Raw genomic sequence first — 16,577 nt, 5'->3', positions numbered from 1 at the left:
TTAAGAAAAAAAACAAAATTGATCAGTATCTCGCTGTGTGAGAGGAGTCTGCGTATTGGATATATATATGTTTTATTTTTGCTATTTAATTTTTTAAAATATATCAGAAGCAAACTATTAATGATGTATGCAGAGGAGAAAGGGGAGGCCATACAAACTAGTTGTATTTTTTCAATATTTTCTCTTAATTTAAACTGAATATATAACATTAAAATTTTGTATGCCTGTGTGTTGAAATCAAACTTGATTTGATTTGTTCGGATAATCGAGTTTGATGATCTAACCAATTTTTTAACCCGCTTAACTTCAAATCCAATATAGATTAATTTTTAGATTATTAAGTTTTCGGATCAATCCACCAGCCGGTTTGACAACACTGTACTTAGTATTTACCAACCAAGCTAAAGTGCTAAACCCCTCTAAGGATAATTTTGTGATTCGAGAGTAACTTTTTATGGTAAGCTGTAATTTACCCGTTTGGTGCTTATTTACGAGCCGTTGCGGACAAAGTTTTCAACAGTGGTGAGGAAGCCTTGGCTGTAATTGGTTAGGAATGGGCAAGAAATTATCCAGAATCTCGTCGATATTATAATCCTGAAGAGAGACATGGTTATGTATTTGAAAAGACATTTGGGAAAAAAACAATTAGCACTTGTCTTGAATGAGTTTATTGCTTGTGATATTGACTTTTAAAGGGTGTATGAGGGCTAGAATGATATATTTTTTTTTTAAAGTGTTGTTTTTTTATATAAATATATTAAAATAATATTATTTTTTAAAAAATTATTTTTATAATTAACACATTAAAATGATTCAAAAATCACTAAAAAAAATAATTTGAAGCAATTAGTTTATATATATATATATATAAAAGTAGTTACTTTTATTATAGATCATGAGTGTTAATTATGTTTTTTTTATTATTATTAATTAGTTTCATTTCTTATTATAAGAGGCTTTGATAGCATCATCTACTATTCATAAAGACATTGATGAGATTATATTTTCTCTAGCTAACAATCTGTTCAATTTGTGTTATGCTAGACTTAAGGAGGTTGGGGAGGCTAAACGTCTCGAAGTAGGAAGATTAGATCACTTATCTTGATTTGGGACATGCAATTAGAGAGGCAGGTTCTTCCAGCTAGGGCAATTTTGGTGTTGATCCCCACAAGCACTCCAAGCTCGTCCATGAGCTAAGGTGATTTTTAGATGTAATTAGATTACATGTTTTAATGTTTTGAGAATTATGAATTTAATTTAAATTTAATAAAATATTATGTTAATTTTTATTGTGTTTAATAATGAGCTGTGAATTGTTATATTTAGTGAGTTGTGATGTTTGTTGATTTTTTTATTGTATTGGGAAAATGAATTGAGACTGGTGTTTCTGAATTGTGATACATGTGTTGTGCTTTTAAGGTAGAAAGTTGAGAGTCTAGAAAAAATTATCATAACCATCTTTTTGAAAGAATCACATGCCTCTCATGTGACTCGCGATTTGTGATTTGCATATAAGACTAGCAACAAGTGAATCATAGATAAAACTTATGACTCGCTAGACATCATTTTATTTTACACTCTCGTTATTGCACGTGGGTATATCGATATAATGAGTTGGACTAACTCCTGTTCATATCATCTTTTAAATAATTTCAACTTCAACACCAAACATATTTCATTTAAGTTAATCACATAATATTTTAGATAGCTCACTATCATACATGTAATGTAATAGTTATAAACTCATTATATCATTACATAAGCTTATTTTTATCCAATTACATATTTTCTAGGTTTATTTTAAAGGTTATAATGATTCTTTTTGTTCAATATTGTTGTTATTTTTTTTTATTTAATTAAAATAAAATTAATTTATTAACCCGGTAGAGCTATAACTCAAATTATTTATTTAAAACATGTTTGCAGTGATCAAACACCATAGATAAAAAAAAATAATAATAATAATACAAAACCACAGTGCAACGCAGGCCCATATCTAGTTGTTACTTGTTACTGTATGTTGTCTGCTTACTCTTTTTTATTTGAGGGAGGAAATGAAACGGTACAAAAATTAAAACCCGCTCAATCTGTGGGTCCGACCCGGCATGTGGAGCTTTTGTCCATGTCAATTGAATAGGAAGGATTGACTTCGATGCGATTTGGTTCCTTACCAGCTAAGAAAAAAATAAAATAAATAGAGGTAGTAAGTATTGGTTCATATATAATCAATCAATCGCCAATAATTTCCACTCTCTCAAAAACAATCAATCATGGAGGAACCTCTGTTTTCAGGTACAAATTAATTCCATCGTTCTGTTTTTTGTATGAACTTCTATCATTTCAATATTATAATTTACATAAGATTTCTGTTGTTGTGTGTGTTGAAGAAAACAGGAGTGAGTTGAGAGAAAGCGAGAAATGGAGCTCCTATCAGTACGTGGGAAGAACCGGTTCGGTATTACCCACCGCTTCAGTCAGCGTCGATGAAATCCGGTCAGCTGCTGCCTCTTCCGATTATTACCCGCCCTCCATTCATGCCGCCTTGCTCACCTCGCCTGAACCCAATCCCAACGGTATATATATATACGTATATTTTCAGTGTATGGAAATTACATCACTAGTTTCAATTTCCCTTTTCTATCTTAGCCTAAGGTTTTATGCAGTGAATTCAATCGTGCAGTCAATTGTTGTGACTATTTATTTATTTATGAATTGCATCACATGATATCTGTCTTTTGGAAGTTAAATGCACCCATCATTATTTCGATCATGAACGGGAATATTCCTTCTTTCCTGGGCAGAGCAAGAAGCCATTGTTTATCAGGGAGGATATGTGGGAGGTGACTATGGTGGATCTACCAATGAATTTCAGAGGTATAACAAAACCTTTTTACCCGATTGATATGATGAATTTTATTGGGACTCATTATATATATGGCTCGCTCGCTTGATTCATTACTGGTTTGGGTTTTGCATTATTAAGCTTGTAATCCTCTCTCTATCCCCGTTATTTTCCCTTTTCACTTCAAGGATTTTACGCTTTCTTCTTATAGCCTCGTTTTGTATTATGAAATTACTAGCAAGATACGACGCAGAGAGTAAGTTTTCACGATACTGAAGAGGTCAAGAAGTTCTTATTTGTCTTGTTATATGTCATGCAGTATTAATTAAATTTGTGCCAATCCATTCATCCATTATAACCTTAGATTATGCGAAGATCTAAAGGGAAGTAAGAGTCAAAATAAGACTGTTAGACATCATGTTTGACTTGGTTATTTAATTCCACTGTTGATTTAATCTTATTTTTACAGGCAAATATTGGATGAGGTTGAGATTCGAGAGTTGCTCATTGATCATGTTGGCCATCGTTGCTGTTGGGGAAGTCGTCCTGCTCGGACCTGGAAGATTCATGCTGTGGAAGACTGCAATGTCTATATAGGATCTCTCGAAACTTTCATAGAGGAGAGGGAAATTATTAGAGAAACAGAGCCATATCACGGTGGAAATGTTGTTGGAAAGGATACTGCACCTGAACTTGGCGTCTGGGAATTGGATCTAAGATCTCATTTCCCTGTGCTCTTCATACCTCATAAAGAAACAAGGACCAAAGTTCCTCATTCTGAAATTGTTGAGAAATGCACAGGTAATGCACGTTAGTATGTTGGAATAAAGGACTCTTTTGAGTTTATACTATAAAATTCTTGATTCAGTCTGCTCGAAATTATATTTACCTAGGTTATTTACTTTCCCTGCTTTCCTGTACCTCTTTTAGTCTTATTTTTGTGTTTTCCAATTGGATAATCTTCTATCCATGCTGTGCAAGAGGCATCTGGTGCCTGTATTTTAAAATTTCAGTTATTGCTGCTCACTTCTTACACAGCTTTACTAAACATTTGCAGATTGTGCTGGGAAGGGAGATATTGTATGTGCTACATGCAATGCCATCCAAGAGCCTGGAATTAATAAGGAGAATCAGATGTTTGATTGCCCAACCTGCCATGGAAGGGGTTTGATTGCTCATAGAGATGGGTCTGACACAATGTAAGCTGTTTTTTCCTCTTCCCTATCAGGTTATGTTGCATCGATAAACCAATCTATGGGTCATCACTTGTGATCAAACTTTTAATGTTCTTGTTGCACATTACATTGTACAATTAACTAGCGTAGAAATTGTCAGTTTGTTGTCCAAGTAATATCCAGTCTGATGAACTCAACTGTTGGTGCTGGAACTAATAGCTACTAGCTATATATTTTGTAATGATGTCATGTTTAACAAGGTTGTTGGCTTTGCTCTTACTAATTTTCCTCTATAGATGCACAAAGTGTTCTGGAAAAGGGAAAATCCCCTGTGCAACATGTGGATCTCGTGGGCTGATAAAATGCAAGAAATGCACTGGAAGTGGCGCTCTTTTGTCAAGCAATGTTGCCATTGTTAGATGGTACGGATATGAGTTTCTGCTGATATTCTCACTGCCTGTAAAACTTTGATGTTGATGGAATTTCTTTACTGTCTGAACTTTCTCGTCTATGTTTAAAGAGGAGGCCAGCTTCTTCATTTTTAGTCACTGTTTTATGTTTCATCTACCAGCAGTTTGTGTTAAAAAAAAAAAAATCTTCAACCATACCAATGGAACAACAATCACTTTTCTATTTGAAGGATAAATAATTGTTGAAGTTATGAATTGAAAATACAACTATTATCATCATATCTGATGCCATAAATTCATCTCTGCTGACGTGGCTCCTCAAAACTAAAAATATCTTAAAGCTAAATCGTTTGAAATGGTTTGTATCTTCAGGATTCTGTGACTAGTAACCCTTTTAGATACTGCAGTGACATACTTTACGTGCTGTAACCTTACAATTGCTTATGCTACAGAATGTATGAAGTTTCCTTGGGTGGCTTGAGATATTTTCAAGGTTTTGTTACCATGGCATGTATATAACTAGCTTCCAAGTATGCATCTATATCTTTTTTCATCAGCTTACAATGATTTGTGCTTATAATGGTGCAAACCTTGCTATTAACAGGAAGACCCTTTCAACTCGCAAAGTTAGCGCAACAAGTGGGGCAGCATCAGTTCCAGAAGAAGTTTTTCATAGAGCCAAAGGTGTCCAATTATGCAACACTCAAGCACATCAATGCAGCCCGGCATTTTTCGCTGACTCCTTCTTCCTCAATAAGTTTTCATCCGAAGTTATTGCTGAGAGAGCTTCTGTACCTCCCACTGCGAGGGTCATATGTGAGAGGCATGCCATATCTGTTGTGCCAGTGACACGCGTCACCATGGCTCATCGTGACCGTTCATTCAGTTTTTACATTATTGGTTTTAGCAGGGAGGTATACTTGAAGGACTACTATCCTTCTAGGTTTTGTTGGGGGTTATGCCCTTGCTTGGAGTGGTTAAAGTTGTAATTAGGCATATCTCTTAAATTAGAGAATTTGGGATCTCTGATTTAGTATGCTTCCTGTGTTTGTGAGCTTGTTTTCTTTTATGGGTGAGAATAACTAGCGGCCATCCTATCTTGAAGATATTTTTTTATCTCAGTATTTTGTTGTATATTTTATGTCCCCCGATACTGTGTAACATATAAACTCCTTTCTATTTTTAAATTATCCACGTTTATTCTTTCTTGTTTTAAGCAGCATATAAACTTCGTTTTTACCTTATAATTATTCACATTGATTGTTGCTCACCTTGTATCCTTATTCACACTATCTTTACACCATCTTTGATTTATATAAATTTTCAAATTTAGAATTCTCTCTATTTAAAACTCCTTTAAGTTTTTTTTTATCACCATATCTCTCTTAATTTCTAATTGCTTCAAACTCTTCTTCTCAGACCTCTCAGTGCCTAGAAAAACCACCAAAACTTCAATAAACCCTAGGAATAATATTATGGATGAAGTTTCAGCATTTCTCTTCCCTCGAATGGTCAAAATCCCAATCTTCTTCTTACAAGAAATTTTTCTATCTTAACTTCACCCCACTTTGGAAGAAGTTATATTGTTTTAGCCCTCTTTTCATCTAGATACCAACCTCTAACCATATTTTTGGTCCTGTAGTTCATCAAAATCCTGATTTTCCAGAAATCCCACATGTAAGCAAGGATGCGGCCATCAAAATTCGTAATCGTGTTATCCCTTTTTTGTTGATTTTTATGAATAAATTCTCAACCCCTTACAATAATATGCTAGACACATGTTTCTTTGCCGCTCTCCTTGCAAAAAATAACACAAGAGGAGACCAAAAAACCGAAAGAAAAATTAGGGAGAAACTAACGAAAATTTGAAGGTTGATGAACAATACGTTAATTGGTAGTATAGGTTAAGCACTGATCTGTAGTTACACTTATCATCAGGAAGCCTTTTTTCATGTGGGCTTGCCGCTGTTAAGATTAAAGGAGTATCTAATATTCAAATAAATCACGAGCGAGTAAACCTTGTCTATTATAAACCAAAAAAAAAAAAAAACTATATATATTAAAATAAATCAAGCACATTAATCTTATACCACAAAATTCTTTTACAGAACCGATTCTTATTGTAATTTAATTCAATTATATAAGTTTAATTTAAATTTAATTGATAATTAAATCAAATTCAAATGTTTGTAAAAGATAAAACTTAATTATTTTTGTTTTTTATATTATTTCATTACAAAAAAAAAAAAAAAGAAGAAGAAGAAAAAGGAGGAGGTGAATGAATAGGTTTTTCATTATCTTTGCAAAATGACAATAGTTGGTACGTGTTGTGTTTTGATATTGCTCAATTGCTTCTAATTAGTTATGATTGTCTAATATGAATAAATTTTTTATGTTTTTATTTTTTATATTGGTATTTAAGCCAACTTGTATGTATTTTAATTAATTTTATAGGTTTTAAAATTAATAATTATATAAATCTCTAATAATTTTAAAATTTATAAAACTAAAACTAATAATTTTTAAAAATTTAATTAGTAAAACTATACCTTTTTCCGTTAACAAATTTTGTATGTTTAATATATTGAAAAGAGACCGCATCCAGCGAAAACTCAAACTATCTCTCTCTCTTTTGTTTTTTTTTTTTCAAGTCAAGAATTGGATTGGAATCCTCAACAAATCCCAATTTGTACTTTCTAGTGACAAATAACCAACAGTTTAAAGACACGCCATAGGGCAGCGCCAGAAGACAGAACGTGCCAGCTTGTAAAATTCTGCGGTTGATTTTCATTGTGGCGGTCAGTCAGTTGGCAGTTGGCACCGGTCAACACGCGAGTTTTTTTTTTTTAACTGATATAACACACATGTTAAAGAAAGTACGGGACATATCACCGTTTTACCATAATCGAATATCGGTTATCACAGCCAAATATTGATTGTTTTAAATTTTGTATCTCGTTTAAATTAATAAAATTTTACAAAATGTAATCTAAAATTTTATAGGGATTAATGGTCATGAGATAAAATTTAAGATTTAATAATTAAAATAAAATAAAATAATGTGCTAAAAAAGAGAATGAATAAAAAAATAAAAAAATAAAAAATAAGTAATTAAGATTACACTGGAGTTTTATTTTTAAAACATTTGGTATTACTAAAAAGATGCAAATCAAACTACTTAATTATATTTTGAAAAATAATTAAATAAAATTATAATTAATTAAAAGATTAATTTTTGATTAATTATGATCTTGTTTAATGTTATTTCAGGTGTAATTAAAATTATTTCGTTAAGATTTTTATAACTATAACGAAGGTTTCGAATGAAGCCTTAGTGTGTTTCCCTATCTATTATTTATTTATTTATTTCTTTTTTGTCAAATCATTTTATTTTTAATTTTTTTCATCATTATATCTTGAATTTTATTTATTACCTATTGAATTTTTATAAAATTTTAGATTAATTTTTATATAAATCAATTAATTTATATAAAAATATATTATATTTTAGTTTTAATTAAATAACTGCTATAGGATATATCCATAACTGTGTACAAAACGAATCTACATAGATACTGTCGTGTTTAAACTGCGTCATCTTTCTGATACTTTCCTAACCTACGTTAATATTTACCAAAAAACAATCTGTTTTACGTGGGTTCATGATTAAAACCCGTGGTGGACCCACGACGGTGACCCATCAACAAAGTCCCATCGTTTTAACAAATAAGGATGAAATCCATCTAACGGATATAAAGTGCAGGAGTAACATAATATATTTATTAATTGAGTGCTTACCCAAAGAGAGAGGAGGTAGGGAGTTGCCGGCTAAAAGGTACAAGACTGAAATAATGGCGCCACGTGTCAGTTTAACATTCCGTGAAATGTCAAAGGAAAATACGATGCTCCGCGTATACAAGGAAAAAACTGAGTCAGAGAGAAAGGGAGGACAAATCTCGAGGCACGTTCAAATGTATCACCGTTTTGCCCGTAAAAGAATTCTCGTTCCAGAGAGGAGAAAAGGTCCCTTTTGAAATGTCCTAACGGCCCCTTTTCCCTTTTACTTTTCGAGTACAATTACCGTTTTCAGTTACTATTCCTTGAGATTTTTAATTTCCTTTTACTTCATTCATATGGGTTTCGAATGGTTTCATTAAAGCTAGGTAATATACGTGCGACTTTACTTTTCAATAGCAGAATCAATAATTTTATAGAATTTTTTTTTTAAAGAAGTATATTCTGTAAATATATATTTTAAAAATATTAAAAATAAAAAAATTATAAACTTTAACTTGAAGAATTCATGATGTGTTTATAACTCATGAATATTGTCTTTTTACATAGAGAAGAGGCTGAACTATAACTTTATTCTTGTGATATTTTGAGTTGTATTTTACTCAAAATAATACATATTGAATTGGTATAAAATACTAAGGGATCTTTATGAGGTTCCAAAAAAACCCTTGACAAGTGTTGGGTTTAGATTCATTAGAGATGAAAAATATTTCAAACGTACTATCTAGATCCAAGCATGTTTGGCCCAGGATGTATGCCCAAGTTCGAGAGAGTGCTGGGGTGTTCAACCCTTTGCTGAGCATTGGGTGTATGCCTAGCAGGATGGGCATACACCTAGATAGGAGTGCGTTCATCCCAGTACATGCCTGAGTCTATGCACCCGTGTCTAATATGGGCTCGAGCTATCATATATGAGCTCATATTTCTTGAGCCCCAACTACATATTGGTCTTTAGCTTAATTACTTGAGTCCAATAAATGTTTTAAAAGTCTACTTTGATGGAATTTTTTGAATTTATTGAAGGGTTTTTTAGGTTGATTTTATTTGTATCCATTAATATATAAAGAAACTTTTGTTTCCAAACACTTTTTAAAAAAGTGATTGTTAGGTTTTTGTTTAATTTGATTTGTTTACCTGATGGTTAATAAAATTTTCTTCTTCTTAACTTTTTAGTTTTAAACATTAAAAGAAATTATTAAAAATTTTAATGAATGCAACATTTTATTCAACTTGTATGAAGTGGGGGTGTGCTTTTAAAATTATTAAAGATAAATTATATAAAAAAAACAGAAAGTATTTTTTTCAATCAACACAATACTTTGTGTTGTTCCCCTCCTCAATTAGTTGTTGTTAATAGTATAAGATAATTTATTGTGCGTGTAATCCATTTCCTATTTGGTTACTAATAGTAAATTGATCAGTGCAGTTACTTGAAGACAATGACTCCATTGTCTAAATCTTCATATAAATTGCAATAACTATCCAGCTTGAAGTAAATTTCTTCTCTTTTAATTGGTGTTTTATGCTGGTCAAGCTGGCTATGTATGGAGTTTACCAAAGACGAAGAAAATCCAAGAGGTCAATTTGGTAACTTGGTATGAGTGAGAAAAAAAAGAGGAAAAGAAACCAATATATATTTGTGAAGGAGTCAGACAGTGGAGGAGAGGGAGAGGGAGAGGGAGAGTGCTAATAAAACACCCAAAAACCAGAAAAACGAAGCGCACGCACCTCTGCTGTCCCTTACATTACGGACTTCCTTCCCTAACTTCCTTCCCTCCCTCCCATCCCAACTACAAATCTCACGCACCAACCAAACGCAACTCTCCCTTCTCTGTAACATATTTTATTCCTGAATTAAGACCACAATGTCGTCTGGAGGTCCCACCGCTACGTCCTCCACCAATGCCAGCCCAAGGAGCCACCCTGGTCCCACCACCACCAGACGACGGGTTGATGCCATCGCCGCAGACAGAACCTCTAACTTCTCCGATTTTAATCACGATTTCTCTGACGAAGAAGACAGTCTTAGCGGCTCTTCCACTACTGGCGGGCCCCACCATTTTCATCATAATTACCATTGTCATAACCATATCCATCGCCACCACCCCTTGATAAAGTATCTTCTGCTTCGCAGGAAGTTTTTCTTTTTTGTTCCGGAGTCGTGGCTGCTTGGGGTGGAGGATTTAACGGCTACCATTTCACGTGGTTTGAGATCCGGCAAGAACATGGGTCGTAGGATTTTTTGTGTTTTAATGTTAATGGCGGTTTTGTCGGTTTTTCTGAAGGTCTCGTTTTGGAGTCAAACGGAGAGAAATATTCATGAAAATAGTAATTTAGTTATTTTCAGACATTTTAAAGATGACTGGGCTGGGGCTCAACGTTCTATCATCGAACACCACCCTTCCATTTCCACTCCCCTTCTCCACAAGCTTCCTCCTGTAAGTGACGTGATATTTTTCTTTCCCTTTTCATCTCTTTCCGTTTATTTGGTTCACGAGAAAAAAAAAAAAAAAAAACTATAGCTTGTGCTTTTCTTTTTTATTTTTAATTTATTTTCTTACGGATATAATTTGAATGTATTTCATGAATAATTAGTTGTGCCAAGTATTTTTTTTAATTTTTCTTTTAGGGGTTGAATACCCGCAAAAGAAAAAAAAAGGTGTTATGACTTGCAAGAAAATGGGTGGCAACCAATGTTTGGTTTAGACTTGTACTGTAGTGTTGGAATTGAAGACGTGGTAGTAACTGTTTTTTTTAATTATTTTTTTATTTATAAATATATTAAAATAATATTTTTTAAATTTATTTTTAACCAAGTACATCAAAAAATATAAAAATTTTAATTTTAAACAAAAATATTCAAAAAAAAAAACACTCTGCATGTTTGTTTTTCATTAAAAACAACACTTTAATTTTTTTTTATGATTTTAGATTATTTTACATATTAAAAATAAATTTTAAAAATTAAAAAAATATTATTCTAATATATTTTTAAATAAAAAAACACTTTTAACAAAAACTTTCAAAATCTATTTACAGAATGCATGTATGGGCTGCTTTGAAATGATTAGTCAGATTATAAGTTTTCTTCTTTGCTTTTAATTTTGTCGTTTCTCTTGGCCACCCTGACATATGCATGATTATGAATTTTGGTTTGTAAGTTTTAGAGGGTGTTTGGGAGTGTGGTAGCTGTTGCTTTTCAAATAGCTTTTCGTTGCCGAAAAGTTATGTCAATACATTTTTGATATCAGCACATTAAAACGATCTAGAAAGTACAAAGAACTTTTTAGCAAAAAAAAAAAAAAAAAAAATGAAATTGTGCAAAAAGCCGTTTTACCAAACGGCCCCTTAGTCCGTGAACAAACATTCTCCATTTTTTTTTTTCCAATTAGCTTGAATTTGTGTGATTGTTGTTTGCAGATTCCAAAAATCTGGATGAAACCCAATAGCGACGACTTTTATCAGTGCATACCTCCGCCAAGAAATCAAATAAGTGCGTGTGTAGCTCCTGTCTTAAAAACTTGTTGGGCAGTACTTTGCAGTCGATGAATTCTAGCCTAATTTTTTTGAGATTTTAAATTGATTTAGGAGCCAGGAAAACAAATGGTTACCTTCTTGTTCATGCGAATGGTGGATTGAATCAAATGAGAACAGGAGTAGGTTTCAGTATTGACACCCTCTAATCGAGTTTGCTATTTAGAGAAGGCTATCCCGATTGGCGCTGATTTTTTTTAATTTTTTTTGGGATGTGCAGATTTGTGATATGGTTGCAGCTGCTATGTTAATGAATGCAACTCTTGTTCTTCCTGCTCTTGATCGTGAATCATTTTGGACGGATCCAAGGTATCTTTCTAAGTAATCCTAGCAGGTGTATGATAAATGTTCTGCTGGTTGTAAAGTTGAAATTAAGCAATTTTGTAACTCCTTTCAGCACTTTTAAAGACATTTTTGACTGGAGGCACTTTATGGAAGCGTTAAAAGATGATATTGATGTAGTTGAGTATTTGCCATCCCAGTATGCAGCCAAGAAACCCCATGAAAAGGCACCTGTCTCGTGGTCTAAGGTTTGAAAACTTTTCTGTTTTATTTATTTATTTGGGAGAAAAAAGCTTCCTCTGTTACTGGAATTATTGCTTTGATGGTTCATTTTCAGGCCAATTACTACAGAGTGGAGATGGCTACATTGTTAAAGAAGTACAAAGTTTTAAGGTTTACCCACAGTGATTCACGGCTGGCTAACAATGGCCTTGCAGCTCACGTCCAGAGGCTAAGGTGCCGTGCCAATTACATGGCTCTCCGGTATGCAAAAGAGATTGAGGATCTTGGAAAGAAATTGGTTGATAGGCTAAGAAATAAAAGCGAGCCATATGTTGCTCTGCATTTAAGGTACTTATCTTCTGGTTTCGATTACCATTCTCTTAGCTGGAAAGATGTGTCTTCTGATTTCGTGAGAAGAAAAATTAGCAAATTTACCAGAGCCAATGTTGACTAGCAGATATGAGAAAGACATGCTTGCCTTCACTGGCTGCAGCCACAACCTTACCGCAGAAGAGGCTGAAGAGCTCAGGGTCATGAGGTACAAGACTCCGCATTGGAAGGAGAAGGAGATAGATAGCAAGACACGACGGTTCCAAGGGGGTTGTCCGATGACTCCTAGAGAAGCAGCTATATTTCTAAAGGCTATGGGCTACCCATCCTCTACAGCTATCTATATAGTTGCAGGGCCAACATACGGAAGCGGTAGCATGGCACCCTTCCTTGCAGAGTTCCCAAATGTTTTTTCTCATTTTAATCTAGCAACATCGGAAGAATTAGAACCTATCAAGCCATATCAAAATCGTCTCGCTGCCTTGGATTATATTGTGGCACTTGAAAGTGATGTCTTTATTTATACATATCATGGAAATATGGCCAAAGCTGTGCAGGGGCATAGGAGGTTCGAAGGATTTCGAAAGACTATAAATCCAGACAAGTAAGATAACAAATCTCACCCTTACTCCCATGTTGAGTTTTCTTCTTTGTTGGAAACTGGACTTTCAAAATCAATCTAATGATAGAATGCCATGTGATTTCAGACGAAATTTTGTCGTGCTGATTGATCAGTTGGATGACGGGGCATTATCCTGGGAAGAATTCTCTTTGCAGGTTCAGAGTTTACATTCAGACAGGATTGGAGCTCCATACCAGAGGCAGGCAGGCTCATCACCGAAGGAGGAAGAGAACTTTTATGCAAATCCTCTTCCTGGATGTGTATGCAACATTTCCCAGGAGAAATTTGTGAGCCCGAAACTTGTCCAAACTGTAAAACCAAGTAAGAGGGCTGCATTGAATAGATAGGGGGCTAAGTTTGAATTTGAGCTTGAGCAGTAGACTATTTGATGCCCGTTGCTTGAAAGGTGGCGAGTCTGCGTTGAGCAGCTTTTGCCCGGACAGGGGAGGGTAAGAGCTGCCAGCAGGGTCAAGAAGTCTTAAGGTTTGCAGGAAAGATACAAGTTTCATCTCTTCTTGAGACAGGAGGATCTAACCAGAAATTTAGGGACGCAGGGGAAAGTCAAGCATAATTCCTAGGTGAATCATCTCAGTTACAGATTAGATTATTTGATTTATTGGTTATTATTCTTTATATCAAAATTATTTGATATATATATATATATACTTCGCTTGGCCATCAAATTTAGTTGTCAGATGAGCAGTCCCCATTGTAGATTGAAAGTAATAGATACATTTCATGAAATTAAAAGTAATAGATCACAACAGTGCAGGTATATTTCTTCATTTTGTCAGTGCAGACACATTTACAACCCTCACTGAATGAACATAACTCCACATTCTTCACTCTGCAATTTATGATAAACGTCCTGCTGTGTCGAGCTAACATTACCTAAATTTTTTTTACATAAAAAATAAAAAAAAAAAAAGCTAAGGCAATGCTACCATTCAATAAAAAAAAACAAATTTTTTTTTTCCAAAACTCTAGAAGTTGTTTTGAATGGGTTTAATAGGTTCGGCCAATTGTAACAAATCGTTTTTTACATTAATGATACATTCTCTTTCTTCATAAAAAATTTCCAAGACCTGTTATATAAATATAAATATACCTAGTCGCACGGTAAAATCTAGATCCGATCCATGAACAAAGCTTCATTTTAGAACCAGAAGGAAAACAAGTTAATTTGCACATTCCATCATGAGAAATTTGAGATCGGATAATCTATGGATTATCTTTATAAATTGTCTCTATCTTTTTAATTTCTCAATAAAATAGTAGTGTTTATCTATAAAAATTTTCATGACAAGATCGTCATGTCTCCATTAAAATTTAAAGATTAGATCAAAAAGAGTTTTTGATCTTTTATTATGTTTTTTTTTTTGTTAATATCATGTAAAGTTAGGGGCACTTGGATCTTTTGATAAATTAAATAAAAAAATTATTAATGCATGAAGCGCGCTGCATGTAGGAGGCACATCCAATGAGGCAATATGTGTAAGGTGTTTCGTGATAGTTAGAGTGTGATTTGACCCCCCCCCCTTCATTTTCTTCTTATGTCAATTGTGCCCCTCATTCTTTTGATTATTCTTTATTTGTCTTGGATCTTTTTTTTTATTATTTTTTTTCAATTTTCCCTTAGCATTTTGTTTTATTTGGTATTTATATTATTTTTTATCCTTTTTTCTTTTGATTGTTATTTTTTAAAAATCTATTTTTTAATTCCATCCCTTATCATTTGTTTTGTTTTCTATGACGATAACCTGACTTTGTAATCTAGATCACACATTTGTTGCTAGCTCAAATTGGCATGGGGCTTCTATTGTTTTATTTTGATAACACATTTTTTTTTCTCATTCTTTGAATTGTTTTGTTAACCTTTTTTATTTTTTTTTTTTATTTTCAACATTCAGCATTGGATTGTTAAGGTTTGAGTTTTATTTTTTTATGTGATTATCCCTGTCCCATGACTAGATCAAGGATATAAGATGTTAGCCTAGGTGACATCAGTCTTCTTCTTTAAACTTTTTTTACACTTGTTTTCTTTCTTGATTTCAGTCTTGATGTTGAGATTATTAAATATTGAGTTTTTTTTTTCTATTTGCTTTTGATGATGATGTCTCAATCTCATGACCTGAATTATAAGTTTTCTAAGCTAACTCGGATTGGATCGGGGCTTTTATTTTTTATTTTATAATTTCTTTTTGTCTTTGTCTTCTAGCATTAAGGTTTATAACTCGAGACACATAATTTTGTTTTACTTTAAAATGCTTTGGCATCGCTTTAACATCATTTTTTAGATCACAAAAGAAATCTATTCGACTCGTGGAAAAACATAAAGCACCTATCTAATGTATTATAACGTTGTATTTTCTCCTTTCTTGTTTTTTTTTTTAAAAAAAATTGAGTGTTTTCAAACTATCGAATCTGGACAAAGGGTTCTTGATTTCCTCTGTTTATTTATTTATGAGAATTTTCTGGTTTGTATTGCTGTGATAAAAGGACTAATTTGATTAATTATCTAAGTTTGGTGGTGATTGCAACGTTAATATACTTCAGGGACTGGATTGACATCTGGACGAGACGTTGAGTTCTCCCTGGCCTAAGATGTTTTCTTCTGTTTTTTTCCTTTAAAAAAAAAAAATACGGAAAAGAGTCAAAAGAATAAGGCCGTCTTTGAAAAATGACAGACGTCTTCAAACGCCCTCAAAGTTAATAATACCTTGGATCAACAGCGTGGTGTACACGTGGCCTTCATAAATGACAGTACTCTTTTTGGTTTTTATTTTTTATTTGTTTTTAAGAAGACGCTCCGGACTCTTATTTCCTTTTCCAAGGAAAGACGTCTCTATAAAAGCTCATATATACTTATATACACGTGTTTGCATTTATAATTTAAAGTTATAAACTTCAATTGGATTTCATGAGAAGGGAAAGAAAACTATTGCTGAGATTGATCACAAAAATCAAAGCAAAGAAGAATGATTCCTATAAGAGTTTAGAAATCTTTTGGTGTCATTAATTATTTTTTCTTTTAAATTATTGAAATTCATTTCATAATTTTCTTTGTTATGAAACCTTTTATTGAAAAAAAGGAAAATCAACAACCATTAACATGGTTTTTTTAAATCCAATTTTTTGGTTTTATAAAGTTTTTATGATTGATTGTTCGTGTTTTGCTTTTTTATTCCAGTGAAAACAAACAAATTTTATGTTATCAAAACCGTACAATAAATTCTCAATTTTTATTTATTTATTTCTTTAAATTTCGGGAAAAATTTATTTGTAATACATACTGATAGAAGATTTAATTGACTTATTATCTAACCTTAGTGAAGATAGTGCATTGTTATGAGATGTCGGCATTG

General features: G+C 33.0%; 2 protein-coding genes across 2 annotated transcripts; both read left to right on the top strand.

Annotated features, from left to right (window-relative positions):
• Nucleotides 1-2,133: 2,133 nt before the first annotated feature.
• Nucleotides 2,134-5,643, top strand: LOC118048400 (uncharacterized). Its single transcript, XM_035058061.2, has 7 exons — nucleotides 2,134-2,292; nucleotides 2,388-2,573; nucleotides 2,802-2,874; nucleotides 3,312-3,643; nucleotides 3,900-4,041; nucleotides 4,314-4,439; nucleotides 5,032-5,643. The coding sequence occupies exons 1-7, from the start codon at nucleotides 2,271-2,273 to the stop codon at nucleotides 5,414-5,416; spliced, it is 1,266 nt and encodes a 421-aa protein (XP_034913952.1). The 5' UTR covers nucleotides 2,134-2,270; the 3' UTR covers nucleotides 5,417-5,643.
• Nucleotides 5,644-9,906: 4,263 nt separating this feature from the next.
• On the top strand, nucleotides 9,907-14,008 carry LOC118048391 (O-fucosyltransferase 28). Its single transcript, XM_035058047.2, has 8 exons — nucleotides 9,907-10,660; nucleotides 11,643-11,715; nucleotides 11,811-11,878; nucleotides 11,977-12,065; nucleotides 12,154-12,286; nucleotides 12,376-12,608; nucleotides 12,718-13,194; nucleotides 13,298-14,008. The coding sequence occupies exons 1-8, from the start codon at nucleotides 10,088-10,090 to the stop codon at nucleotides 13,557-13,559; spliced, it is 1,908 nt and encodes a 635-aa protein (XP_034913938.1). The 5' UTR covers nucleotides 9,907-10,087; the 3' UTR covers nucleotides 13,560-14,008.
• Nucleotides 14,009-16,577: the final 2,569 nt, after the last annotated feature.

Source organism: Populus alba, chromosome 6, assembly GCF_005239225.2.
Source record: "Populus alba chromosome 6, ASM523922v2, whole genome shotgun sequence".
NCBI classification, from domain to species: Eukaryota; Viridiplantae; Streptophyta; class Magnoliopsida; order Malpighiales; family Salicaceae; genus Populus; species Populus alba.
Note: the sequence above shows the minus strand (reverse complement) of the source record. Positions and strands in the feature narration are given on the sequence as shown.